The sequence below is a fragment of the Anas acuta genome, chromosome 4 (genome assembly GCF_963932015.1).
Source record: "Anas acuta chromosome 4, bAnaAcu1.1, whole genome shotgun sequence".
In the NCBI taxonomy this organism is placed as follows: domain Eukaryota; kingdom Metazoa; phylum Chordata; class Aves; order Anseriformes; family Anatidae; genus Anas; species Anas acuta.
In genome coordinates, this window is record NC_088982.1 from 55,830,517 (window position 1) to 55,857,729 (window position 27,213).

Sequence of the window (27,213 nt, forward strand, 5' to 3'; positions counted from 1 at the left end):
TGCCTGGTGTGATTTTGAACAGCAGGGGCTGGCTGGGTGGGAGTTGCTCATGCTTTGGGACGGCTGGGTGAGAACCTCCACCTCACCCCTGTCCTCCTGGGTCACCCTTAACTCTGGTCCTTTCTCAGGAGCCCCCAGGTGTTGCTTGAGTGTGACCCAAGATTTGAATCACAAGTAAAATCGCTTCCTACACAGTGTAAGAATCGGTGCGTGCCTCTAGTGCTGAGAACTTCGTGCTCCTGTTTTGTACCGGGGAGATGTAGCTGTGCTGGGAACCGTGAGGTCTCCTCCACCCCCGTTCGGGTGGAGATGCAGGGGCAGCAGCTTTGGGGGGCCGTGAGTTTGCTCTCCCAAGTGCAGCTTTTCTGTTAGTTCCTCGGGGTGCCTCCTGCCCTCTGGTCGGGAACTGCAGCAGGTGCCGTGCTTCCCGGAGCAGTTCGCTGCCTGTAAAAGGGAGCCGGCAGCCGAAGCGTGTTTTTTTTCCCCCCGGTGGGCGGGGCCTCGCTGCTTCATTTGCGTAATGTATGCCGGGGGCGGGGCCGCGCCGCATCCCCCCGGTGGTGCCGGTGCGGGGGCCACCCGCGGGGTGCCGCGCCCCGGGACAGCGCGGTGCGGCCGTGCCGCCTGTGTGCAGCCTCCCGGAGCCATATGGGGGGCGGGCGAGCTGCGAGCAGCACTCGCCCTAACCGCGAGGCAGCCGGTGCGGCGGCACCATATAAGTGCGCGGCGGAGGGAAAGGCTCAGGATGCCCTGAAGACCTGCTCTCTAGGCCACGCACGGAGGACGCAGTTCCTCAGGGGCCGCGGGCCCGCCTAGGGGAAAGTCCCCGGACGCGGGGCAGAGAGTGCCGCGCGCCGCCGGCGCCAGCCCCCGCCCCGCCGCCCGCAACAGCGCCGCCGAGACGCCCCCGGGCAGAGCGGGAGGGCGCGGGGCGGGCCCTCGTCACGGCCACAGGCACGCAGGTAGTGCGCAGCCAGCAGCGGGCGCACCAACAGCACGGGGCTCACTCTCAGGGCGTCCCCACATTTTGCTGCCCTCGCTCCGAGCCCCAAACTCCTAAACAGGTGTGTGCCTCCATCTGAGCGGCGCGGGGTGCGGTTACCTGCTGCTGGAGGGCTCTGATACAGCCCAGAATGAGGCCAGCTGGGAAACAAACCACATGCTCGCATTCGTAAGAAATGTACCGGTTTAATTGATCACCTTATCAAAATAATCTCATGGTTAGTCTAATTTTTCGGTGTCTCACACGCGTAAATCAAAGAGAAAGGTAGTAGTGGCTGCTCCAGTGTGAGCTGTAATCTGCCAGACAAACCAAGCCCAATTTGTTAAGGAAAATCAGAAGTGACAAACCTGCCATTACGGGGAAGTACCTTTTTTTGGATGACCTGATGTTAGGGAAGTTGTTTGAGAATAACCTACCTGAACAAACACACTACCTCTGTGGCCCTGGAAAAGCCATCCTCTTCCACGAATACCAGTTACATGGAGGCCGCCTACAGCTCCCTGCAGCTGACTTTTAAAAAAGTCCGTCTGGCTTGTGCTCATTCATTTTCTTATTTGCGTTTCTTTTCTCCGTACACTGCAGAATTCATCTTCTTCATCCCATGGAGACCAAATAAGCATACCTGCCAACACATACACATAGTCAAAAATCAATTCTGTTATCCACGCTGCTCCATTTGCCTAAAAGAAGCACCCTGCTATCATCCTTCAAGCATTTCTCCTAAATGCGAGGTAGCTCTTTCACAATGACTGCCCCTTTTTAGACCTCTTCTCCTCAATAATGCTGCTTTTCGTTATTTTTTTCCACAGGCTGAAATTCTTCCTAGGCTATCAATGGAAAACTGAAAAGATGTAAACAGCTTGTGCAGTATTAGGTGAAACGGGACAGGAAGCAGCTATGATTCATGGACGTAAAATCAGGATTACAAAAGATGGAAGACAGGCAAAACTGTGATTGGGGGAAATCAAATTTAGATTAAATACCTGGAAATATTTTATCATGGTAAACTCTATAATGTGATGAAATAAACTTTCACAGGAAGAGGAATACTCTGGTTGGGACTCTTAAAAATACACTAGGACATGACAAAGGAACAACAGTGTTGCTTTCTCCATGGAAAGTGGGGTAGTTTATAGACATATAAATGCACTGCAGATTTACTACTTTGTAATAATGTATCTCTGATACCACTGAATATCAAGCTCGCGCTGACAATTCTCCACTCAGTGGAGAGGGTTAGAGTGAAATTTATGGTCTTTCTGCCTGTCCATCTCTACCATCTCTATAGATAGCAAGGTTTTGCTCTGCCATGCCTCCTCTTACCTCCAGATTATTCTCACAGTCATCAAAAGTACAGACATAGCTGGGTCAGGAAGCTACTGAGCTGCAAATAGTCCAATGCATTGAAATTCTCCAGTGCTTGCTCCCAGGCACTCCGGGGCATTACCAAGCCGGAGAATTCAGGCTGCTGTTCTGGATTTCCCTTCCCCCAGGGCTTCGAGCATGTGGCAAGCTCAGGCTTCATTTTCCTAGGGAAATCTGGTCTAACAATAACGATGCATTCCTAGACTGCTCAAAATTTAAATCTTTCCTTCAGTGTTCAAAAGCAGCAGACAACATTGAAATCCAGGGAATGTGAGCTGGTCTCTGCTCTGCTACCTCAGATACTGCCTCCCACATAGTGACAAACAGCAAGTTTTTAGCACAGAAACCACCTGTAGCCTGCCTCATGAATTATGCTACAATGACTTTCTCAATTCTTTTTTTCGTCTTACTGATGCCGCACATACAATTTGTCAGAAAAAGCGATGTCAAAAGTAAAGTCAAAATGTTATTTGTCATTAACATTTAATTGCAATTAACATTTAATTTTAAACAATGTATTAATTTTTAATTAACATTTTTGCTTTATTTGTCTACTGGGTAGTGGAAATCTCTATTTCTCAGTGTTATTTCTTCACGAGGTAGCAGAATGATGCAGCTATTCAAACTTACTACAAGCAGAAACAGAAGCCCTCAAAACAGACAACATCTTTCTAAAGAATTTTGTATCATTGGTGTTGATTGTGTTCCTTTTGCACTGGTGTGTAAGTTGGGCTTTCTGCCTGCACAGTAAGCATTGTTAATATTATATGGAGGAATTCAATTGCTTGGATTTCAGTTACTCAGAATTGACAGCAACACGCACCACACAATAACGTTTCAGCACTGCACTGTCACTGGAAGTGAAAGTAGCTAGGTTATTTTCATTTTCTAAATCTATTTGTGCAAAAATGAGATAGAGGGCATAAAACGACACGAGATTTTGCTTCGCTAATCCGAGCTGTCACAACACACAAAGGAGCTGGTTTTACTGGTGAACAGATTTTAACGTTGCAACGTCCTCTGAGGAACTCGCTGACTTGCAGACTTCCTGCTTTTATGGCCAGAGTGACATCAGCGTAACGCACAATGTTTTGAGAGTACTGCCTACAACTTTGTTTTCATTCATTTTATGAACTTGCCAGCACACTGATGACTCGGGCAAAGACATCTGTCTACAGCTATTGCTCAATACCTTAGCTGTAGATTCAGAAAAACAGTCACAGGATACCAGTTTAGCAGCTGCATGAGCCGAAAGTTTAGAATGTGTTTGAAGCCTTCCTGAACTGGGTGTTGAGGAAACGATACTTGGAGACCGCCATCATGTAAGATGCCGATCTCCCTGCTGGTTAGATGAACCAGTGAGGTTCAACACGCTGCTTTTGCCATGGGGACAGCCGTGGGGCCATCTCCCACCGTCAACACACTCACAGAACTGCACGAAAAAAAGCAGGCCAGAAGGGATCCTCTGGAGGCCATCTAGTTCAGCCCCCTGCTCAGAGCAGAGCCAGCTTCACAGCCACATCAGGTTGTGCCAGGCCTCATCCAGCCAGGCTCCAAAAATACCCAAGGATGGAGACTATGCAACCCCTCTGCGCAAGCCATGCTGCTGCGTATCCATCGCTCTAGATCATTCCATCCAAAAATGACGTTATCTATAGGATTAGTATGGCCACTCTTTTAGTGCTGGCCACTTACCTCCAGGTAGGAAGACGTAATATAATAAATAACATATATATTTCACTCTTGAATGCAGTCATCTCTGATGCTTTTTTTTTTTCCTCCCCCAAGTTTACAAGATCTCATATTTTTTCCCACTTTCTTTTTTTTTTTTTTTTCAGGTGCCTGAAATATAAATGCAACATACTGCAAGATTTACAGGTTTCCTGGTGATATTCCAAGACTCCACAAGTCATGTGTTTTGTTTTAATTTTTTTTAATGCTTATGATTTTTTTGTTTCATGTAGTAAAGGCCACAGGAAAACTTCTGAAAGAGAAGCAATTCTTGGTGTTATTATTTTTTTAATAATTCTAGGTGCTTGGTATCACCCTCCCAGTAGTGCTGTATGTGAGAAGTACATGGATTTCTACGTTTGTTGCCTACTACAGGCGCTGTGGCCAGCATTTGATACAAATCCCGCAGCAGCCTTGGGGCAGACAGGATACCCTGTGAAAATCGGGAGATTGTTGGCAGGCGAGCGGGTTTTAAGAGGCTAAAGTTCTCTGACACCCCATTTAGAATCCTCTGAAAAGACAAAAATGGGGATACCACGTCGCTGCGCGTCCCTAAGCACTGCTTTGCCGTGAATCGTTTCTCGCCCCTTTAGAGCTAAGCAGGCGGCTGCGGCCGTGCTGTCGGAACCAGCCTCACCTCACGGCGAGCAGCTCCTCGGAGGCACATCGCGACAGCCAGCAGGCACAGCGCAGGGGCCTGCAGCCAGACTGCGATATGAAGGCGATATCGTGCAGCACGCGCGGTATCGCGATAAAACCGCCCCGCCCCCCGCTCGGGGTGCCGGCACGCCCCGAGGGCGCTGCGGAGGGCGACACCAAACCCCCAATCCCGGCGGGTTTCGACCCAAAATTCCCTCACGGACCCGGAGGGGCTGTGCCGGGGGCGGCCGTTGGGGCGGCCGTTGGGGTATCCCCGCCCCGCCCCGCCCCTCCCCTCAGCCCGCCCCTCCCGGCGCGTCAGGGCGAGCCCGCGGCCCTTTAAGCCAAGCCCCGCCCCCTCCCTCCCCCCGCCCCCCTCCGCCCTCCGCGCCAATGGCAGCGCGCGGCGGGGGAAGGCGGGAGAATGCGAACCCCTGGCGGCGCCGCCGGCCGCGCCTTATAAGGGCAGGGCGCCGCGCATGCGCGCTGCCCGGCGGCGAGGGGCGGGGGCTGCGAGCGGCTGTGGCTGCGGCTCCGGCTCCTGTGGCGGCGGCGGCGGCGAGGAGCGGGCAGCGGGCGGCCGGGGGGGGGGGGATGATGCTGGCGGGGCCGCAGCTGGTGGCGGGGCCGGCGGCGGGCGGCGGCGAGCGGTCGCGGCTGCTGTCGCTGTACGTGCAGGAGTACCTGGAGTGCGTGGAGTCGCTGCCGCTCGACATCCAGCGCAACGTGTCGCTGCTGCGCGAGGTGGACACCCGCTGCCAAGGTGGGCAACGCCGGCCGCTGAGGGGTAGGGTGAGGGGGGGGGCGGCCGTTGGGGCGGTTTAACCGCCCGGCAGCGCCGCACATGCGCCCGGCGGGGCGGAGGGAGGGGAGGGGAGGAGGGGGGGGGCCGGGCCGGGGCTTCCTGAGGGGACCCCGGGGGCCGTGGGGGCCGTGGCGGCGCCCTGGGGCGGGCTGCGCTGCCCCTAACGCCGCGCGGGGTGGGTCCGCCCTGGAGCCCTGCTGCCGCCCGTGCGCCGCCACGCTGCTCGGCCGCTTAAAAAAAGGCAGGGAAACAGGCTGGGAAGTCGATAAAATATCGATATAGCCATAGATACACCCATACAGCCTAGGCCCGGGCCTGCGGATCAGCTGGAAGTGCTGCTCGTACGGTTCTGGCTGGGGGGAGGCGGTGATAGCTCGTGGGGGAGGAGCGACGCCGCTCCTGGGCTTGGAAAACTGAAACCCGGCAGCTTCTCGCTAGCCCCGCCGGGATGAAGCGCGCTATCTGGTCGTGCCTCGGCCCCTTCAAACCAGAGGTGTCGGAGCTATGTGGCAGGGTGTGCGGGTACCCCCATCCTGGGGGTGAACTCACCCCTCCGCCGCTCCTGGAGTCCTTCCTTCTGCTTGGGAGGAATCCGGCAACCCTTTGGAGAGCAGGTCCCGTGGTGGTCCGGACAGGCTGCTCCAGGGGACGATCAGCTTAAAAAGAAGGTGTCTGCAATGCAGAGCGTTTTTTTTCCTCTGTCACTATGGAAAAACAAACAGTTACTGCTCGTGCATTCTTCCAGGCAGGGCATTCCCTATCTAGGAAATCCAGAACTACACCTATGCCACTTTTTTTGCCTCTCAAGAGAAGGTGAGGTGGGAGATAGTGTGGGGGGAGTACCTTGCTCCGTACTCTTCAGGAACAGAGTAGAATTTTTTTCCCTGCCAAGGCAACAGATGTGGCTGTGCTTGTAGGCAAACAGAGCCTGTGCTTTTAATGCTAGCCGGAATACTAGCACTGAGGAAAAATAGGCTGCATGACTTATTATACAGGCAGAGCACCGATTTTTATCTTCCCCTCGTGAAGGTCTCGAGTTAGAACAAAGTGCTGTTGGCTTCTCCTGTCACGCAGGTTGCAGAATTTATAGTAAAAAGGGGCTGTTTGCACTTAAGCTGCCATTTCAAGATGTCAGCAGGGAAAAAAATCACGGTGAACAAAGTTGTGATAATATCTGTGGCTTCCACTCAGTGGGAGCTTGAATTATTTCAGAGCCGTACAAAGCAGGCAATATTCTTTAAAAATGAAAGCCAGTTTGTAAAACACGGGTCTGCAGAAAGAGAAGGATTGTACTACATGCATTCTGGTCACAGAAGTACGTAGTTGAGTATCGTACATAAATTCCCTTGCCTGTTAAAATCTTCAAGCTGTTTCCAAAGGAACCAGTGCTGTATCTAACACTACATCAGATCTCGCTGTCAGTTCTACTGATCTAGTTCCTTCCACTGCAGCAGTTCCTCTGTCTTTTATGAATAGATCGAGTGTAACTTTTGGTCTAGAAAATACTATTTTAAAATCCAGCAACACAGAGAAGTAGAGAACAGACAAAGGCTGTCTGATGAGGCATTTGTTCATCTCCTTTTTGGGTTCACTAACCTTGTTTCTAAGAACTAAATGTCATGAAAGATTTGTAGCAATCCCTGCAGGTATTTTGCATGACTTGCGAAAGAAAAAAGCTTAGGAGTGAAACCGAAACACTCGTTACTAGTAGCTTAAAAATATCCCGTGATGCACTAAACTGTAGGTCATCTGTCCTGAAAAGTTCAGCCTTTATTTAAAATGAAACTTGCTGTAGCTTCTTTGTAATGTGAACGCACCAGTTAGAGTGGTTTACGTTGACTTAAATCCCAATTGTACGTTTGCTAATGTGTAACTTGAAGCGTCATAGGTCTTTATAAGTAAGTGCGGTTGAAAATGTAACACCATTGTAACCATGTAACCATGGTGTAACCATGTAACACCAGACCTCTAGGTGAATAAGAAGGGGAAGGAAGAGGACCTGAATATCTGGAGTGCTGTCTGTGACACATGATGGCTACACGAATGACATGAGATTATAATGAATTCTCAGCTTCTTTGTATGACATAAGCTATCACTGGTTTGTAGGTGTTGGAACTACCATAGAAAGGGACTTCAACAAAAATTCCTGCTTTGTCAGGTGCTGAGGCAGCATCTGGACTATCCACGCTTCAGCAGTGGTCGCCCTTCTTTTTGCAACGGCTTTAATAAGCTTGCTTTTCTGTAGAACATGAGAAACTTTTCTCGCAACAGATTGCAAACTTAAACACTGATTTGATGTTCACATGCAACTTGAATTAAATATTGGATCTAGCCCACTAGGGTATACTATAATTAACACTTGTACTATTTCTTTTCTGTTAGAAATACGTTTTTATATTTTCTTGAGTGTGTTCAATCTCGTGTAATTGTTTCTATTATCTTCATTCTGTAGAAGCGCTAAAAGAAATAGATGATGTCTATGAAAAATACAAGTCGGAAAATGATCCCGCTCAGAAGAAACGCCTGCAGCAGCATCTTCAGCGTGCGTTAATCAACAGCCAGGAACTTGGAGATGAAAAAATTCAAATAGTTACTCAGATGCTAGAACTGGTAGAGAATAGAGCCCGGCAAATGGAAACACACTCTCAGTGTTTTCAAGATCTGTCTGAGAATGAAAAGCCTCTGGAAAAGGCAAAGATGGAGTCCTGCCAACCGGAGAGGTCTTCACGGAGACCTCGTCGCCAGCGAACCAGCGAAAGCCGCGACCTGTGCCATATAGCAAACGGGATTGATGACTGCGATGACCAGCCACCTAAAGAGAAGAGATCTAAATCTTCGAAGAAGAAAAAACGCTCCAAAGCCAAACAAGAGAGAGAAGTCTCACCTGTAGAATTTGCAATTGACCCTAATGAACCAACTTACTGCTTATGCAACCAAGTGTCTTACGGTGAAATGATAGGGTGTGATAACGAACAGTGTCCTATCGAGTGGTTCCACTTCTCGTGTGTTGGACTCACCTATAAACCCAAGGGGAAATGGTACTGCCCCAAGTGCAGAGGAGATAATGAGAAAACTATGGACAAATGTACTGACAAATCAAAAAAGGATAGAAGATCGAGGTAGTGAACGCAACTTGTGTTTTAAAGAGTTGGTCCTTTTATATTAAAATGTTTAATTTCCAGAGAACGCTGTTTTAGGAAATGCATAAGACTATGCAATAATTTTTAATCTAATATTAATGGAGTATTAAAAGCTGTTATACCTTCTGTGAATCTTTAACTTTCTGCACTGAATAACCAAATAGTTGAAACAGGGTGGCATCAGACCTTCACAGAAGACATTACAAGCATATGGCGCTTGATTTCAATTTAACCCCACTAGTATTTAAAAACAAAAAAAAAGCAAAAACAAAAAACCTCGTGAGTCTTGAAATAATGGTGGTAGGAAAGATACTGAAGAACTTTTCATGTTATGGGGAAGGCACTGAAACACCTCACCTAACTGCTAACCTTAACAACTGAATTTGTTCTTTATCCCAGGTCTTAAGTTTCCAATTTTTGTGTTAACATCACACATTTGGAAATAGGGTTTATGAATTCAACTGTAACTGTTAAAGTCTTCCAGGTTAAAAACAGACCTTCAGTGACTTTCATATGACCAATATGTTATTTCAAGGAAGAAAATACCATTAACTTAAGCTTTTTTTTGTTGATATTAAACTCTTCGTGACTTGACACATAGGAGTCAATTTTTGGATTTGACAGACATGGTGTGTAATAAGTTTTGGATTTTCTTAGTGGGGTTCTGCTGGGATTCTGTTGAGCATCTTGATATGGTCTTTATTGTTTAAGATGGTCTCTCTAGTGATGAAACCATTTCCTTGATCACTTGTATTTTGCCACTGCCTATGCAAGCCTTGAAGCTGTAGAAGGATCCTGTGAGAGGGGATATTGACATTTCTGGGAACAGAAACTGCAAGTGTGGTGAAATCTTCATCATAATCTCTAGAGATCTGGAATATGATTGATATTCTTTGGGACATCAACTTTGCTTTCCTTCAGTAGTATTTTGATACCTGTGTGGCCACACCTGGGTTTAAGTATAGCACAGTAGCTCTTGGATTTGGGCAACTATCCAAAAAGCCTGAAAGCAAAAGCTTTCACTTGAGTATTGATGATGATAATAATTTAAAATTAAAAAAAAAAAGTGTGGCTGGCATACAGCCAATAGACAAATCCTAGCAGATTTCTGAAGGGCTTTAACATTAAACATTATTTTTCTGAAGTATGCTGATAGTGTCTAAACTTAGCTGGTTGTTAAAAGTTTATTTTTTAACTTCCTCCACCCTCTAGAGGAGGTGGAAAAAGATGGAAACAGCTGCTTCTGCTCCTTTGCAATGGGAGATACTAACAGAGGAGAAATAAATGGTATACCAAAGCTTATACCTAGGGTTACGCTCAACAGTGTTCTTACTTGGAAGACTGCCTGTGCCCTGGCAGTCTTGGCAGGGCAGGTAGAGCAGGCGCACAGGTTATCTCTAGGTGGGCTGGAAGTGTTCTGAAGTCTGCGTAGATCTCTGTTCTTTGCTGCTACAGTCTTCCATGAGGGCACAGATGAAGAAGTGACACCATCTGTGGCCAAGTACGATCGAAAAGCACAGCTGAGTTGAGAACAGCCTGGAAGGCAGAGGGAGCAAAAGCAAGCTGCTGTGGATGAGTATCATCCCAGCTCAATCCTGCATCTCCACTAGAGGGCTGTGCTGGCTGGGGCTGGAGGGCTAGGCGTGCTGCACGTGGTGTAACAAAAGCCTCATCGCTGCTGGGCCAGATGGTATGAATCAATGGGAAGGTCTCCAAATATTATTAGCTACATAAAACACTGAGCCTGCTTCCACAATTAGGATCTGATTCCTTAACGGGATTTTAGCATTTGCAAGTAATATTAGTTAACATATGGCAGGGGAGTGTGGAGCCAATATTCTGAGCTTTAAAACTTTAGTTTAAGTGGACCAGCTTCACTGGGGAGATCCATGCTGCAGTAAGTTAACTGCACTTGTGGGAAACTGCCCCAAGGGCTTTGACCATCAGCAGGATAGGAGGGAATGTAAACCTTATTCTAAGGCCCTGAGTTGCTTTCCAGGCTATCACATGATAAGGTTGCAAAGAGGGGATCATTGTTAATGACTTTGTCCAGAGTACCATGCAGATGAGTGTCTCAAGTTCTCCTTGGTGCATATTACTCCTTTTTATATTTGTTACAGCTTAATAATCCTTAAGTTTCCTTCCTGGGAAGACTGGAAGGCTTGGGCTGGGGATTGTATCAACAGGTAGTATGTCCATAAAATGGTGATGCTTCCTAGGGTTAAAAAGAAAACAAAACCACACCCATTTAAGTAAACACCAGAGTTGCAGTAACAAAATGCAAGTGAAATTGTAATTATTAACATTACTAATTTATCTTGGAAAGTACACTTTTATTTCTGCTAGCTAGATCAAGAATGTGTTTTTCAAGGCAAAGAAGGGAGCTTGTGGGCCTTGTATAACCACCTGGAGTAATTGCTGAAGTAGGGCTAGCATACGCTGTGGCGGTACAGAGAAGTTCAAATTCTGACAGTGGTTCAAATACCTCTAACAAAGGGATGCTTTCTGTCATGCTAACAGCCCTTCTGGTAGGGAGTATGACTTCTCAAGGTTCCCAGTGAAGATACTGCTGGGGAAACAGCGTTTGCTTTGCCTAATACTGAAATCACTCGAATGCAGGAATAATTCAGCATTATTTTATAAGCAGATAAGCAGCGTGCCTCGAACATATGTGGATGCATCTAAAGTTACCACTCTTACATGCTTTTAAGTTGTTGCTAAAGTCCTGATACAGAAAGACCTGATACAATCTGTCAGTCAGCATTTCACCACCTTTTTAACCAAACCCAGGTTTTGTGGTTTTGCATCTGTTTCCATGCAAGATCAGTGGTAATTACTGAAGACACATGCAAGATGCTACTATGAAATCAAAGGTAAGTAGGGAACTCTTAAATTGCTTTTTAATGTTGAGCTCCTATTCTGAAAGGAATGAATCTCACTTGCAAAGTGAAAAGGAAATACAAGCTTCTAGTCAGTTCGTCTTGAAGATAGGCATTGGTTATCATGAAGCAAAACTAGATTCTTAAAATATAATCTGGGCAACAAACTGTGTTGGGAAGTTGATAGAGGGTACATAACTAGAGGAAACTGCTTCCTCTCTGGAAATTAATACTTCATCTTAATTCAGCATGGATCAAATGTCAAGCTTATATTTTATTTTCTTTAAGCTTATGAAAATGCAGTGTATTTTTAAGTTCCTGCTTTTTGCCTTTCAGTTTTGAAGTAATGCAAGTTCATCAGCAGTGAAAGGTCTTTATAGCTATTTAAAAAAAATGGCATCAGAGCAAGATCCTTTCTTGAGCGCTGTCCCATGGACCAGTTTCATTAATCTTGACAAAATAACAATTTTAACCAACTAAGCATTAAACCAAAACAAAAAATAGACCTAATAGAAAGCTCAGTACTTTAAAAGCAAAATGAACAATGTAAATTACTGCCTATATGATGAGGCCATCCTGGTATCTGCAGCAGTTACTGCATTTTTCTGGACAGGTCTTGGATACTTTGCAAGATCAGTAGAAGTTTCCTCCAGTTGCTGTGTCTCACTTTATTGTGTGAGCTGCCTGAATCCAAATATGGTAAATTAGCAGTTGCAACAGGTACAAATACCTTAAAGGTAATCTTTTGCATGCTGCCATACATTCATACCTGTTGATTGCTACAAAGCACAATGATGATTCCTCTGTATTCAAACTAATTTTAATTGTATTTCTCCACCAAACATTAAATCTATGCATCCTGAAATGGTAAGGTGCTACTGAGAAGTCTTGAAACTAGTACAGAAGAGTAGTAAGTGAAATGCTCCATTCTCCCCTGAATTTATCTAAGCGAAGACAGTGGCATTTTCTAATTTCAAAGACCTTTTCTCCATTTAAAGCCCCTAGTTTCAGCTTGAAAGAAACGACTACCATTTGCCTGAATGCATACCTAAAAATGAGCGGTTTGGCACTTCTGTAGCTGTACCAGTTCTGGCTGCAACAGATCAGACTTTTAAAGCCAATCTGGCTTTTTGTTCTTTAGATTCAGTGGGGCTGAACTGCACGCTGTTCAGTTTCCCCTAAAGTCCAACCGGTCTATCTTGATAAAACCGCAGTGATTACCACATGAGCAAAGCGAAGGGCTTTGGGTTCTTTCTTCTCATCTGCATACAGATGTCTTTCATTAGATGTCTTAGTCTCTGGGAGTTCAAGTTTTTGATATTGGCACCTCAGATTGAAGAAAATATTGTAGGTTCCATATAAAAACCTTTCTTGCAATTTTATGTAGACTCCCACCCTTCTTCATCTTCCCCCCAGTTTCTTTATACTTGTATACCTGGATCTAACAGAGCAATGATAAAAGCCCCTCCAGCTCATGAAGATACTTTTATCACGTCAGGCAGTACATCTGAAATCCTTCTATTGCATATATCAAAGGTAATACTGTCTGCTTAAGGTCCTGCATTAAACTCAAGTGTCTGGTATGTTAGTCCTGGAAGGTACCTAGTAGTGTAGTCAGGAAAAAAGATAGAGTATCATGGGCAGGCAATGAAAAAACAACTTGCCTATGCTGCAGTTTGGAAGCAGGATATCTGTATTGTTCTCCATCAGCACTAGCAAGCCTGGTCGAAGAAATCTGAGGCAGGGCAAGGGTGTTTTGACCTGTGGAAATGCAACAGTCCGGAGAAACAGGATTGTACATTATGAAGTTCCCACTAGACTAGCGAGGTGAGGTTACAAAATAGTTGCACTTGCTGCTTTTCTTTAGACTTTCTTATAGAACCCTAACTGAAGAAAGGTTAAAAAAAACTCAAATGGTTGTTCAGGTGTGCATCGCTCTGCAATTCAGAGTAAAGCATCTGATCTTGAAGATAAGCACCTCATAGCCTATTCACCTCCCTTCTCAAAACTTCTGAGTTACTTTATGCTGTTTCCTTGAGAAATGGCTTTCTAAATCCTATTTACAATGCATAGCTTTCCTTGGGCATAGCAAACAGTTAAGTCTCTGAATAGCTGGTCTTAAAGAGATCTGAGATACTCCTTATGTTTTTAATCATTGGACAGTCTAATTCTTCTTAAGGTCTTCCTCACTGCTAGTGGATTCTTGTTCAAAAAAGTCTTTTTCCAGTGGAATTGATGGTTGGTTTTGCATCTGATCCTCTTAAGATGCTGAGAGAGAGGTTGTAACTCACACCCACAAGAATTGTTTTTCTGTCCAGTGCTAGTTAGATAGATGTTGCTGTCAGTGGTAAAAATAGATGATACAACTGATTAAGTCCCACAGACTTGTATCTCCTAGAAGAAAATGTTTCATTTCTTATTTTGTTGTAGAAGAGGCATGGTATGTCACACAAGAGTTCAATGAGCTTGAAATCATCTCCTTTGTAACAATGTTCTGATTATCCTGCAGTCTTTGGAACTGCTACAGAATTATGGATTTCCACTAGAGCTGGCTGGTAGACAATTCTATTTCGTGAAAGTTTTGACAATTTTTTCATTAAATGAAGCTGTCCTTTGTCTTTAAATCCAAGTCTCTTTTTAAAATCAAGCTCATTACATCTGAATCCTTTCTAATTTTTGGTAGGGAAAGGGGTTTTATAAACTTGTTTTGACAAATTCTACATTTTTTTCCCCTGTGTCCTTTTGGTTTACTAGGTAGGGCAAGTTCAGGTTTAAGTAAGTCAGCAATGTTTTGAATGTAACAGCAAATGTTAGGCAGGAGTCCATCTCCATTCTGCTGCAAACAGCTAGGAAGGAGATGGTGCTGCTCCAGCAGAACACTACTGCAGCTGATTTCATACTTCTCAGAGATGCACTTCACTCACTGCACGCTTCTTTTTTTTTTCTTACATATACATCACAGAAGTTATAAGTAGCATACACAAAGATTCAAATTCTAATTACTTCTCCTTTACTAAAGGCCTATTTTACAGCATAGAATGTGTTTAGCAAAGAAAATGAAATCCTCCCTATAGTTTTGTTACCACTAAAATGGTAAAACTAGTGACTGAATTCACTACGGTAAGTGTGCACAGAAGTAGGAGAAAGTTACAGTTCATAGTTGGAGCAGGGGGGAGCAACGGGGTACTTCTATGTTTGAATGTAACATGAGCTAAGAAGCCTAAAAGGAAACTCTCTCATCTCCTGCTGAAAAATAGAATGGACTAAAAAGAATTTGAGAATATTTGAGAGTAACTTTCAGTAAAGAAATTAGGATGAAATCCTGTCCCAATTTAAATAAAACTCTGTTGAGCTGGGTTCTACCCACCATGCAGACTTCCAGCTTCCTTTGACTAAAGCCTAAAAAAAGATTAAAGCTCCATGGCAACTGCTATCTTAACTCCTGACAGCCATAGTATAAATTACATCTTGGAAAAACCTAATACTGAAAGTTTTATTTAGGTCACCAGTCATGCTAGGAAATGGTAGGATTACAGATGCCACCCCAAACTTCATTCTGCCCCTGCAGGGTCTCAGTGAGGCAGAGATTCTTGTGGGAGGCAAACAGGATGCTATCTAACTCCATGCAGTACAAACTTAAAAATCTGTCAAGTTTTAAGCGTACAAATTTGTTTCATACTTTTGGGGAAAAGACTGGAATTTATTTGCTATTGTAGCCTTCCCATGAAGGATACAGCAAGGTGCATCTGGGAGGCAGAATCTCAGATGGGTATTAGCAACTTACCACAGCAGCTACGTTTGCTGGCAGGGGGAACACTATTGCCTGTTTTTTGTCTTTTTTATTTATTTTTTAATGGTGAGCAAGATGGACAAAAGTTGTGCAATTCATTTGCTTGCCCACAGGTGCCCCATCATTCATGCTCGTACAGTGTGCCACAGAAGCTGTGCGCTCCTTTGGGGCTTGTATGGAAACACTCTACGTGCTTCTTGAGGTATTTATAACTACAAAGAGATTTTCAGTTTGTCTGGTGGAAATGAATATAAAAGGACATTAGAAGTCTAGAGTGAAGGGAGTCCGTGGTAAACAACAAGAGCAAAAACAGATCTCTGCCTAGTCACATGGAGATTGCCTAGTACTGCCATTTCTTTAGTTTGACTTTCCTGCTCCTTGACTGTTTCTGACCCTGTTCTTTCTGGACTACTTTATTTTCAGGCCTTGAAGAGTGCCTTTAATTGCTGTCTGTGGACACCTTTATTGCAGTGGCTGCATGCTCCCTGGTCTGTCACCTACTGCTCCTCTTCTGGAGCTATGCAGACCTGAAATTATCGTAATGCTTTTTTTGGCGTTATCAGATATTGAAGACTTAAACTTTGCTATCCAATTTTAAATGAGAAAGAACCCATTGTTTCTCGAAAATACGACCAAGATAATAAAACTATACGAAATCTGCAGCCCATTTTATAACTACGTTATTGCCTACTTAGAAACTTTGCTTTTTAAATGTTCAACGCTAACAGACAATCATTCTTCGCTTTCTGGAGAAGTGTGAGAAAATAGAACTGTAGAAGCATTACCAGTACAATAATGAGTTTTTACAGACCTGCAAGCTGGGCTGCTTTTGCTCCTTCTTCTAGTAGCTGGAGTTGGCTGATCACAGCCTTCATAACTTGAATAACTTTGTGCTGGTGTTCAAATGGACCAAAATTTCAATGCTAGGAACGGATTTAAAAAAAAAAAAAGTAAAAACCTCAAATATGTATAGATGGTAAATTCTATCAGAAAAGCAAAACCTAGTTTTTATTTTTTTCCCCAAAGATTTAATATTGATGTAATGTGCTAAGGAGATGCTAACAAACGTGTGTATTGTCAGTTGAACACAGTAACTTGTATAAGTTAGCTGCTGGAGCGGAGACACTGGCTGCAAATGGCTTTTGAGAGACTTAAGGAAGTTTAGAAATGGCAAACAAGTTGGATTTCTGAATATCATTTAGATCACTGGATTTTCTGCATCTGTGAAGAAATGTTATTAATTTTGTAAAACTTGGAAATGTCAAATAATGATAAATGAAATCATCCACAAATAGATCATTGAACAATTTCTGAATAAAAACATCTCCTTTTGTTGGCTATGATTTCCAATGCAGTAATCTGTAATCTCATGATAGTGTACACCAGAATAACAAATTCATCTATGTTACAATTGCATTTTATTTAGTGATAGAATGTGAGAATAATTTTGAGTCCTTCCCCTCTTATGCTATTAAAATATTTGTGGTAAACTGTAAAGGTACTTCTGGGTGATTTCAACATAAAGAACATCGTAATAAACTTGTAGTCTAAACCACGATGATTACCATACCAAAGCTACTCTAAAGTTGACTTCAGAAGAAATACCTACCTATTTTCAAAGCATCACCAGATCAGGTAAGTTACCAAAGCATGTGTTAATTCTTATGTCTGTGCTGCAGTGGGCCCTGTTTGTCACGGGGAGATGTACTCTGATGCATTAGCTGATGAAGCTTTACTGAGCCAAAAGGCTCTTCTTCCTGTACATGTGCTATGTACGCGCTTTGGAAACCTGTTCAAGGATAAAATATGATGCTTCCAGGAAAAGTGACATTTTAAGTATTTTAATTTTTCTTTAGAGAAATCCTGAATATTTTGTCACACACTTGTGACTGTTGCCATGGAGATAGAATTGATTTGGGGAAGCAGGTCAGACATAAGTCTCTTATTAAATAAATTCTTTTTTGATAACAACTCTCTCTCTTGTATTTAATGACTTGCGCCTCATGCCAACAAGTGCAGACAACAACAGCAGATAAGAAAGCACCCACGAATTTCAAAGGCTTGATTTTGTGGCATGCACTAGAGTGATTCAGCTGCAGCTTCAGGAACTGCCAACTGTAAAAGGCTACTAAAACTTACAAGAATTAAATGAACAAAAAAGCAGCTTAAAACTTTTCTTAATACTTCAAATCCTGCAAGTGCATCGCAGGAGGATCTTGCTGACTGTAACCAGAAATATTCCTGTATCTAAAAAAAAAAAAAAAAAAAAGAAAAAAACCTTGGTATTTTGGAATACAGCCTCTAAGCAGAAGTTGATTTAAAAAATTCAATAGGAAGAAGTTGTTATTAAGATTGGGTTTGTATGCTTGCCAAAACAACAGATCACTTGTTAAGGCTCTTTCTCAAACCTTATGGCCAATGTAAATCCCCACAAAGATAAGCAGAATGTGCCCAGATTCTAGTCCTATTTTCCCTTCTCACTAAATTCAGCACAGCTTCTAAATGCAATTATCTAATGAGCATAATAATGAAAGACATACTTTCATTCAAGGCTTTATAGCTGAAGCTAAGTTCTCCAAGGCTGACTGCTCTCAAATACCTTTTACTTCCAAACATATAATCATTTTCTAACAGCTTGTGTCTGTCCTCTCCAGCCATTTCTCCAAAAGCATTGTGCAGTTACACACTTTCAGCAGTGTATGCTCCTATTCAACAGCCCAAATTACTGAATCAGGTTCAATTTCAAACTGTGCACCAGTAAAATATGGAATCTACACAAAGCTGACTGTTCAAAAACTGGCTCAATATTTAAAAAAAAAAAAAAAAACAAAAAAACACAACAAACCCATGGACACACAATGATGCTGAAACTTTACTTTTGCCTTGCATAGCAAAATTGAGAAGAGGCGCTAGATAAATGCTCCTGAACTAAAGCCAGTCATGCAAATCCTGATTAATGAGATGGCTCTAAGCTCATTCCATTAAGATAGTCCTTGTGCTTTCAGCAAAGTGCCCAGGTTTTCACTGAAGGCTTAGCTTAAGTGCATCGACTGAAAGCATCTAACTAAGGTATCCTAGTTGAAGTCTTCTAACTCCAGGCTCTAAAACAGGGCTACCCTTCTGCTGGGTCAGGGTTTTTATGCTCAATGGCAAGGAACTGAAGCAATGACTGTGGTATTGCAGTTTTTGCCTTGCTTTTGAACAACATAGGAAGATATAATATTTATTATATCTTTATTATATTACATTAATATTATATAAGAGGGTATTATGAGTTTCAGTTGAACATGTACTAATATAAGCAACTTCATTAAAATACAGACTGTATAACTTTGGCATAGTTTCTTTCAGTCTATCATTTCAAGCAGATTTCTGTTTAAAACAAAATCCATTAAAGATCACTGATCTCTGATTCAGTAGCAGAAGCACAGAATCTATTCAATTATTTGTGTTTTGTGAAATTACTTTGTCAGCATTAGCCAGCTTCCTCATTTATCCTGTCTCAGCAAGTCATTCATTACAGGAGCTTGAACTAATGATTATGTGTGCCATACAGGTAATAACAAAACAGGAACATATTCAGGAATTTACCTGATTTCCATCATGACTCCAAAAACAATTCCACTGGGATCATCTGTAATTGCCACGAAGTACACAGTTGGTTAATTTTTCAATTATTTTTTAACCTGAAATTTAGAAAAACAGTCATTTTAAGTACATGCATGTCAGGTAAACGTTATTCTTAATTTGATATTAGTCTAAGGAATAGCACTTTAAGGATTATTTAGTATAGTACAATAATCAATTATAATTAAAAAACAGATTTTTAGGAGGACAGGATAAACATGGCATAATTTTGTGTCATTGCAAAATAAGACAAAATCTTGTACGAATAAATAAGGAAGTTGTTTTAAGACATTCTGAAACTCTAAGTTTTGGAAACCACACTTAATGGTAGATGGAGTTCAAATAAGCAACAAGAGAAGAGTTGTAGAAGACAATGACTTCTAATGAAACATAGAACAAAGCCTAGAAGCAAGAAAACTGACGTGAATGAGAGCCCTCAGTTAAGTGAAAGTTTACTTGTGAGAGGAAAGGAATAACCTAAGTGAGAAGTACAACAATTCATGTCCTTCAGATTGAGCACTGAAGGTTTAATTAAGGCTTTAGGAAAAAAATAAAAAATAAAAAAAAAAAAAAAAAAAGAACTGACCAATCATAATGACAGTGAAGCACTAGAATATATTACTTCGAAAACTAAAGATCTCCAGTGACAAAGGTGCTACAAGACAGGCTAAACAAACACGTCAGTGGTGGTTTAATTATACACAATCCTGCCTATGGGCATGGGAAATGGATTGGATCAGCAGTTCTTCAGCTGTGGGAAGGCACTGACACACTGCTGGAGACCTAGACAAGGCTCAAGGAGAATTTAATCTTATCTTTCTCCTTCTTCCTACCTTTTCCCCTATAACTTCTCTCTGAAAGCTATTTGAAGAATGTATTGCTCTCTGCCTGTGGTACAGGAGGGGAGCAGAGCCAGCACATACCTCCTACATAAGGGCAAATTCTGAGTATCACCAGCAGCAGCCAGCCGGGTGGACACTTGTTGCATGTTCCTCACATTCCCCAGCTGAAAGTGGGAACTTAGAGTGGGAAAAGCTGAATGGTGTTGGAGGCTATGTTACCATAGTGGTACAAAGTCCACGTGCAATGCTGTCCTTTATCTTCCCAGGGAAACAATATTATAACAATACATTTGAGACCTGCTGAAATAAATGACCTCTTAAAGGGATTTCCAGTTCTGAATTCTTGTTGCATATGTAATTAACTACTCACAAAGTAGTAATATTCTTCATGCTCACAGAAAATGTGATAGATGTTCATATATTTTAAGCAGCAAACCTGGATACTATGCTTTGGTTTCTACTCATTCAAAAAACACAGGAAGAATGTTTCGCAGTATTTTCTTTGATAAGTGCTAATTTTTGGTGGAAGGGAAAATGAGTGGCAAAATGACTTCATGAATTTTTAGCAGCAAGAGAACATGTTCAGTAAGTACTTCTCACTTTGCTGATCAATTCTGAGCACTTTCATGCAAATATCTGCACTCTAAACTCTCAGTTATTTTTATAAATATCACATCTAGCAGCCGCTTTTCAATGTGAACAGTGCATTTAAGCTTACAAAACACAATACCCACCATTCCAGTTTCTAAGTTGAACAGTGTGATACAGTCAATTTTCTCTTCTTCGCTGTAGTTGAGAAGCACCAGACAGTGGCCAATGTAAGTCAAGACAGCAGTGTATTGAATGAGGATGGATGTGCTAGTTTCAAGAATATGGGCTTGCAAACTGAACACAGTGAGACAGGGTACGTGGTTATGAGATCTCTGATAAGTCAGTCATAAGTTCAAGACCTTTTCTGCAGATTTGTATCAATAGAATTTCCACTTAGAAAATTAAGCAATCAAGGTGTGGACTTAATTATGACCATGACTGTCAAACACTTGCCTAATCAAGAACTTTCTGATACCAGATCATAATGGAAACTATGGACTTAGAGCAAGATAGAAAGGAGTGACATTTAAAAATAAATAAATAAAAAAATAAAGGAACATCATGTAGGACAAAACAGTTTCTCAGCATTCTAACAGGTGTTGCATAACATACCTGTCAGTAAGCCGAACAGTATCTTGGGATTTGAGAGAAACTGTGATGCTGTGAATTTTGTGTCTTTTTTTAAAAAAAGATCTGCATCATACCAGATGCTGAAATAATTTGTTTCACTATGTGATATAATTTCTTATCACATTGTATAACAACAGGGCATTTGGTTATTTGTATTATAGCACCTAGAACGCAACACATTTCAAAAAATGTAATTACAAATACATGAAAATAGAAGACAGAGTAATCCCACCTACCTCATCTCATACAAATTAATCATACTTGCAAGAAAAGGCATATTAAGATGTTGTTTCTCACCTTTTCATCTCCACTAAGCAGTACTGATCAATGACATTATGTTTTCCAACAGTAAGTTGCAGTCTTTCCATTTCTTGTTTTACCTCCTTCTCCAGTCTGCAAGGTTCTGGAAAAAAAAAAATGCCATTTGTCACTTGATACAACCTTTTGACCACATTCATTGAAACAAAATTCCTTGGAAGGAAGATACACAAACCATTTACTAGTTGGTCACTACAAGTGTAAGGTTTCTGGAAAACCTGCTTATTTTTCATCTTTTGTAAGCAAGTGATGATAGCTTGCATCTTAAATTACAATGAACAGCAATGGTGGATTGAAGATAAATTTCTTGCATTTACTCAGAAGTCAAACAGACTGTTTACAGCTTTAGACTTTATGAGGTCCAAGAAAAGTAGTGAGATAAACTGTCAGTGTGCTTACCTTCAGTTCACCCAGGACTGTCTTGCCAGTAGAGAAAAAATGTGGGCTACAGATGAAAAAAACGTTTGGAGACCACTGGTCTAGAGTGATGTCTAGAGAGACAATGATGCTACTTAGTATCACAGTGAGCATAGTCACAGTTCCTATTTCCCACTTCTTAGGCAGCTACGGTCACTAATTCTCGTAGATGAAGAAATACAGTGGCCTTTGACAGAAGATGGCCTGCCAGAATAGACTCTACAGGAGCTTTGTCTTTGTATTCTGGCCTCAGTTGACCCTTTGCAAACCCAGTCTCCAAATTCCCAATGACAAAAAGGTCTCTGGCAAAACAATAGGATTCTTTGATATCACATGTTCTGGGAACAGCACCAAGAGATCTTATCCAAACATTTCTCACAGACCTCACAAACACTAGGGAAAACCAATTCACTGCAGTTGGCACAGGGAAGAATGAGTCGCATCTTCCTGCTCCAGTGAAGTCTTTATTGCTGTTAGGGGGTTTTATCCCCGGAAAGTGACATTTTCAGAGGAGAAGGAAGGCAGCCTTAGCTCACAGTTTGGGTCCCATAGTAGCTTTGAAGCTAACAAATAGAGTTGATCTTAACTAGACTTGAAGTTTCTACTCAGATGCACAATATACTGTAAAGAATTGCTTATTTTCCATTTTTAATTTTGCTTAGAGACACTTCCATGAGTATCTAGTAGATTTTAATAGAATGTCTTTGATGTTAATGATTATCATGACTCCAAAAAAAAAAAAATGACGGTTGACCAAACAAACATTCTATTATTTAGAATATTCTATTATTCTATTAAAATTAGTTAGCAGTTAGTTGCACAGGGAATTAGCATATGATTTTTCTATACTTATATTCATGGATGAGGCAGCATCAGAAACAAAGTGCTACCTAGTCTCAGGAAGGCCAAGCAGCAGTTCTCCCTCAAGAATTGTCTACTCCTTCCTTTGGCAAATAACAATGTAACCTGCTTCTTCACATACTTCTTTTTCAAAAGCTGATAAATTAACAGAATCCAGTAAAAATATAAAAGAAACCACATAGCCTGTTTTGTATAATGAATTATCTAATTAAATGTCCTGTTTAGTTAGGTTTTACATAAATGAGAAAAAATCCATAAGCATGCACACCCTCCTCCCCCAGTTTACTGAATAAACTTGCATTTTGTACATGTAAAATGGGCCTTGGAGAATCTCTAAGAGGCTAATTCTTCATCTGTAAAGGCAAAGAGTTTGTATTCCTCATCAGAACTATTTCAGTGCTTTCTACAAGTCCCTTATTCATTCTAACACTACTGCATTGTGATTTTACTATGTTCCACACTGTAATAACTATGACATTGCTATTCATGAATATAACATTACCTTCAAGACAAAAAAGCAACCCACACACCAATCTGTGACTGGTAGTTATCCGTCTTACAGGGTTGTCTCTATTATGTTTTCAAGTTTAAAGTGGCTTGATTCATGTATCTTCTGAACACTCCTATCACACTGATCTTTAATTCCATAGCACAGGTAAATATGTGTTTGGTTGCAACACAAGGCTGAAATCCTGGTCTCACTGAAATCAGGAGTTCATTCTCATAGTTCTGAGCTTTCAACATAAAAAAAACAAAACAAAACAAAACAAACAAAAACTTTTTTTTTTTTTTTCCAAAACTTGACTGAGAGATTCTAAGAGGTCTCCACAGGAAGACGCTGTGAGGATGACTCTTTTGGCTCTTTAGCCAAAACTTGTTTTTAATTGGATGATTCCAGCCGTGCTTAGCATTGTGTACATTTATGCTAGTGGTGAAGGCACCATTGCAAAGGGTTAGCCCTTTGCAGCAATGTGTAAGCTACTTCAGAAATGGGCAAGACAACGCAGGCACAGATTACAGAATTAGGACATTTTGTCGGTTCTTTACAGCAGAACCATCTTTTGAAGGCTTCAGTCATTTTCAAACACAGCATTGTGCCTATTGTGACACCTTGTCTACTACCCCTAATCTGAAAGAACGTTTAGACATCAGAGAACTGCCTATTTTGAACTTGCCTGGGACAATTGTGCATTGCCACAATTTCTTCACCTCCATCTGTGTTTTTTTCATTGCAATCTTGTTAGAGATGTTCATGCGAAACAGTAGGAAATGACATAATGTATCACAGTAAAGTAAAAGAGATTATTGAAATACATTAGTACAGACTGTGCAGTAACTGAAGAATATGGAATGACAATATTGGTCATTTGAGATTTCCATCTACATGATTCTATCAGAAGTGAATTGATCCATAGAAACAATTCTCCTTTATTGAACGAATGGTAACAGAAATTAAACCACTCACCTCCAAGAAGAACTGAAGGTAACTTGGTCATATGCCCACGGTCTTCAGGTTCCTGAATATTATCTCAGTGGTGTTAGTATTTGGAATATGGCTGAATACTATGTGATGAGAGCCCAGATGATTAACTAAGCAGGTGCAAATAAGGTCATTGCTGAAATTTTCTGCCTTCAAATGGAACTTGGCTGGGTAAAAAAAGGGATAAAAACACAGATTTTTTTACAATTAGGTACCTCACATTGCTGGAAGGCAGCCACTACTATTTTCAAAAACTCCTTAAGAATTTAGAAAAGGTGCTCTTGAAAGTGCTCATAGGCCACCAAATTGGGCACAGGTTCATTTTCTAGAGAAGAATATAGTTTCTAAACCTACATTACCTGAAAATCACAAAGAAGTAGTGATTAGCTCCCTCCTGTTCCCAGAACAGCAGTCACAGAGTCTTGGCATACCAAGCTTACTAAGCACATTGCTTTTGCTAGCACTGAACACCATGGCTTCTTTTCCATTCCAACATAAAAGAAGAGTCTACTAAAACAGAAAAGCTGTCTGAAGCCTTGTTTTGTCACATCACCACATAAAACCTGAAGACTAAGCACATATACAAGGCAGAGCAAATTCCAGATGTATATGTGCAACACAGTGCAAGAGGTATGCGACAATATCAGATCTCTACTGTCAGAATCAACTAGACGAGTACATTACAGAATAAAACCCAGAAGCTCTGATGCAGCCTGATTGGACTTCTCAAGCCAGTTGTGACATGACAAGGAGGGGAAGGGCAATGTTATTACTCTTGCAGTGACTGTTTATGAATAAAAAATCTGTTTTTTATTCAATTGGATTGCCATATGTACTAATTAATCACACATTGTAATGCTAAAAAAGAACACCATGAACAGTAGCTGGGATTACTGTGGTTTAAGTTTCATTCTTTTGAGATATTTTGCCCCGTCTCTGCCTGAACTGAATCTCAATGCAGCATGCATTACAATTTGCTGTTCTCCCAAAGTCATTACCACCTGGCAAATCTAGCTTTTAAACCCTTCAGATGTACCAGTGACAAAATACAGGATTTAATACATCAACATGCATTTTGGATTATTCTCTTAATGATCTCTTGAAAATATGGCCATCTTGTATTTCTTCCATCCTCTCACACTTTGTCTTACCTCCCTATGGAAACTATTTTTATCTTTAATATAGAAAACTTCCAATGCAAATGAAAATCAAATTATGAGTGGCAGACACTGGACTTCCTCATTCTAATCCTGTCAAACCCACTGCAGAAGGAATTATGATGGCCCTTTTCTATTGTTGTATGTTGAGAAGTGGACTAGTCATAGTTGGAAAAACCTGTAATTTGTCAGTGTCTACAATGTTTACACAGAGCAATGATGAATAACGGTAGGACACCAACTGAGAGAACGATTCCTGCCATGCATTAGCACAAATCCGTTTCTCAGAAACTTCAGTTTGACAATCTCAACAAACACTGCATGCTGGATTGGCACATCAAACCAGGAAAGCATGCCCTTCATCTTACTTTCAGAAGAAGTACCTGTATTAGCACTTGATTAGTGGAAGACATAGTAGACTGTTGAGCGGATGATATAAAGAGATGAGGGAATTCATAGCTACAAAATGTTCTTTTAATACTATTTCCTTTTAACATTTGTATTATATAATGACAAAACAGTAAATATAGACCAATGGAGGAAGCATAACGAAATTATGAACAGATCTAACAAAAAAATAACAAAAATATGACAACCGAAGTCTCATATTTAGTTGAATTCTGAAAAGGGATTTTTTTTGTCCTAAGTTTTCAGTGGGGGGAAATATTTTCAACTAACCTGTGTGCATACAGAATATAATCTTTCACTGAATTCCTCGATATAAGTATGAAGCAATCTCTGTGTATAGGAGGATCTAATGAATAAACGTGTCATGCAGTAACTGGCATGAGACAGTCTGATCAAAAACCTGAAATAACAACCAAAAAAAAGCACAGGTTCAAACACTGAACTGAGCATATTTCCTGTGCATGCAGCTGCCATATATTCCCTGCTCTTCCCTGACCTCAGAATAAAATATGAGACAATAAAACTCTGAGGGGAAAGGAAGTGAAATGTGAAAACAGAGAATATGAAAGTATCACCCCCACAAAAAGCAAGAGAGAATAATAAAACAAATGAGAGAACTGAAATGTCAGCGTGAATGAAATGCAGAAACAAAGGAGAAGGAAAAAAAGCTGTCAAAAATAATTAGGAGAGTAAAAAAGCAATCTAAGAAAAATAAAAGAAATGAAGGGTCACTTCATAGCTAGGTAACTGTATCTGAAAGGCATTGTAATACAGGCTCTCTTCTCTTCCACAAATAGTTGTAAGATTTTCTCTCTTTTTATTTTCTTTAATTAAGAAACTCCTAAAATGTACATTCAAAGTGTCATATGACTCTATTATTTATTCTATAGCCATTGCTGAGGAGGAACCATTGTAAACTATATAATTGAAGGCTTGCTTTGCTTTTCAAATTTAGGAGTCTCCTGCTAATCTTTCTGAAATCTTTACTTTTGTCTTTCTATTTACTACATTTGACAGATTAATTCCCATTGAAATGCTGGAAAATGCCTATAAAAAATCCCAAGAAGTTATGTCATTATTTAACTAAATTGATGGTAAAATAAACACACAAATGAGTCATTCTTTCTGTAATGCTGAAATATGGATAATGAGCCCTTTGTAAGTTAGATAGAATCCAGACAGAATAAAACATTTAAATAATCTATTAAAACTTCATGTTTAAGTATATATGGCAATTTCTAACTGAGAAAGCCATAAAGCAAACTCTATTAGACAGCAATTTGATATCAACTTTCTCGTATCTTCCTCTGAGGGGCTTGAAAAGCTGTCAAGGAGCAGAAACATGAGTTGAAATTGAGGTTATTTATTTTGATTGTTACTGCTTTTGTATGACAAGATTTTGAGTTTGAAAAATAATCTCACACGAGGTCTAGCAGGCTGTCTACCCACAATCAGTGGTGTAGAAAGCAGATGGAACTATTATCTGTTCATCATTCTAAACTTGTCTGGATCTACCTGAATAAATCTCA

The 27,213-nt window shown here is 41.4% G+C and overlaps 2 protein-coding genes across 4 annotated transcripts in view; one reads left to right on the forward strand and one right to left on the reverse strand.

Annotated features, from left to right (window-relative positions):
• Positions 1-5,116: 5,116 nt before the first annotated feature.
• Positions 5,117-9,278, forward strand: ING2 (inhibitor of growth family member 2). Its single transcript, XM_068681310.1, has 2 exons — positions 5,117-5,501; positions 7,997-9,278. The coding sequence occupies exons 1-2, from the start codon at positions 5,132-5,134 to the stop codon at positions 8,665-8,667; spliced, it is 1,041 nt and encodes a 346-aa protein (XP_068537411.1). The 5' UTR covers positions 5,117-5,131; the 3' UTR covers positions 8,668-9,278.
• Positions 9,279-9,432: 154 nt separating this feature from the next.
• Positions 9,433-27,213, reverse strand: part of RWDD4 (RWD domain containing 4) — a 43,643-nt gene continuing 25,862 nt past the window's right edge. For 2 of the 3 annotated variants that reach the window (XM_068681312.1, XM_068681311.1), the window contains 8 exons: positions 25,955-26,084; positions 24,105-24,286; positions 21,341-21,446; positions 20,557-20,707; positions 18,945-19,039; positions 16,963-17,142; positions 16,165-16,276; positions 9,433-10,899 (listed from right to left, as the gene is read on the reverse strand). The gene's annotated coding sequence lies outside the window, so the exon portion shown is untranslated. Of the gene's footprint in view, positions 10,900-16,164; positions 16,277-16,962; positions 17,143-18,944; positions 19,040-20,554; positions 20,708-21,340; positions 21,447-24,104; positions 24,287-25,954; positions 26,085-27,213 lie in introns of those variants that run through there. The other variant, XM_068681313.1, reaches the window with a different exon arrangement.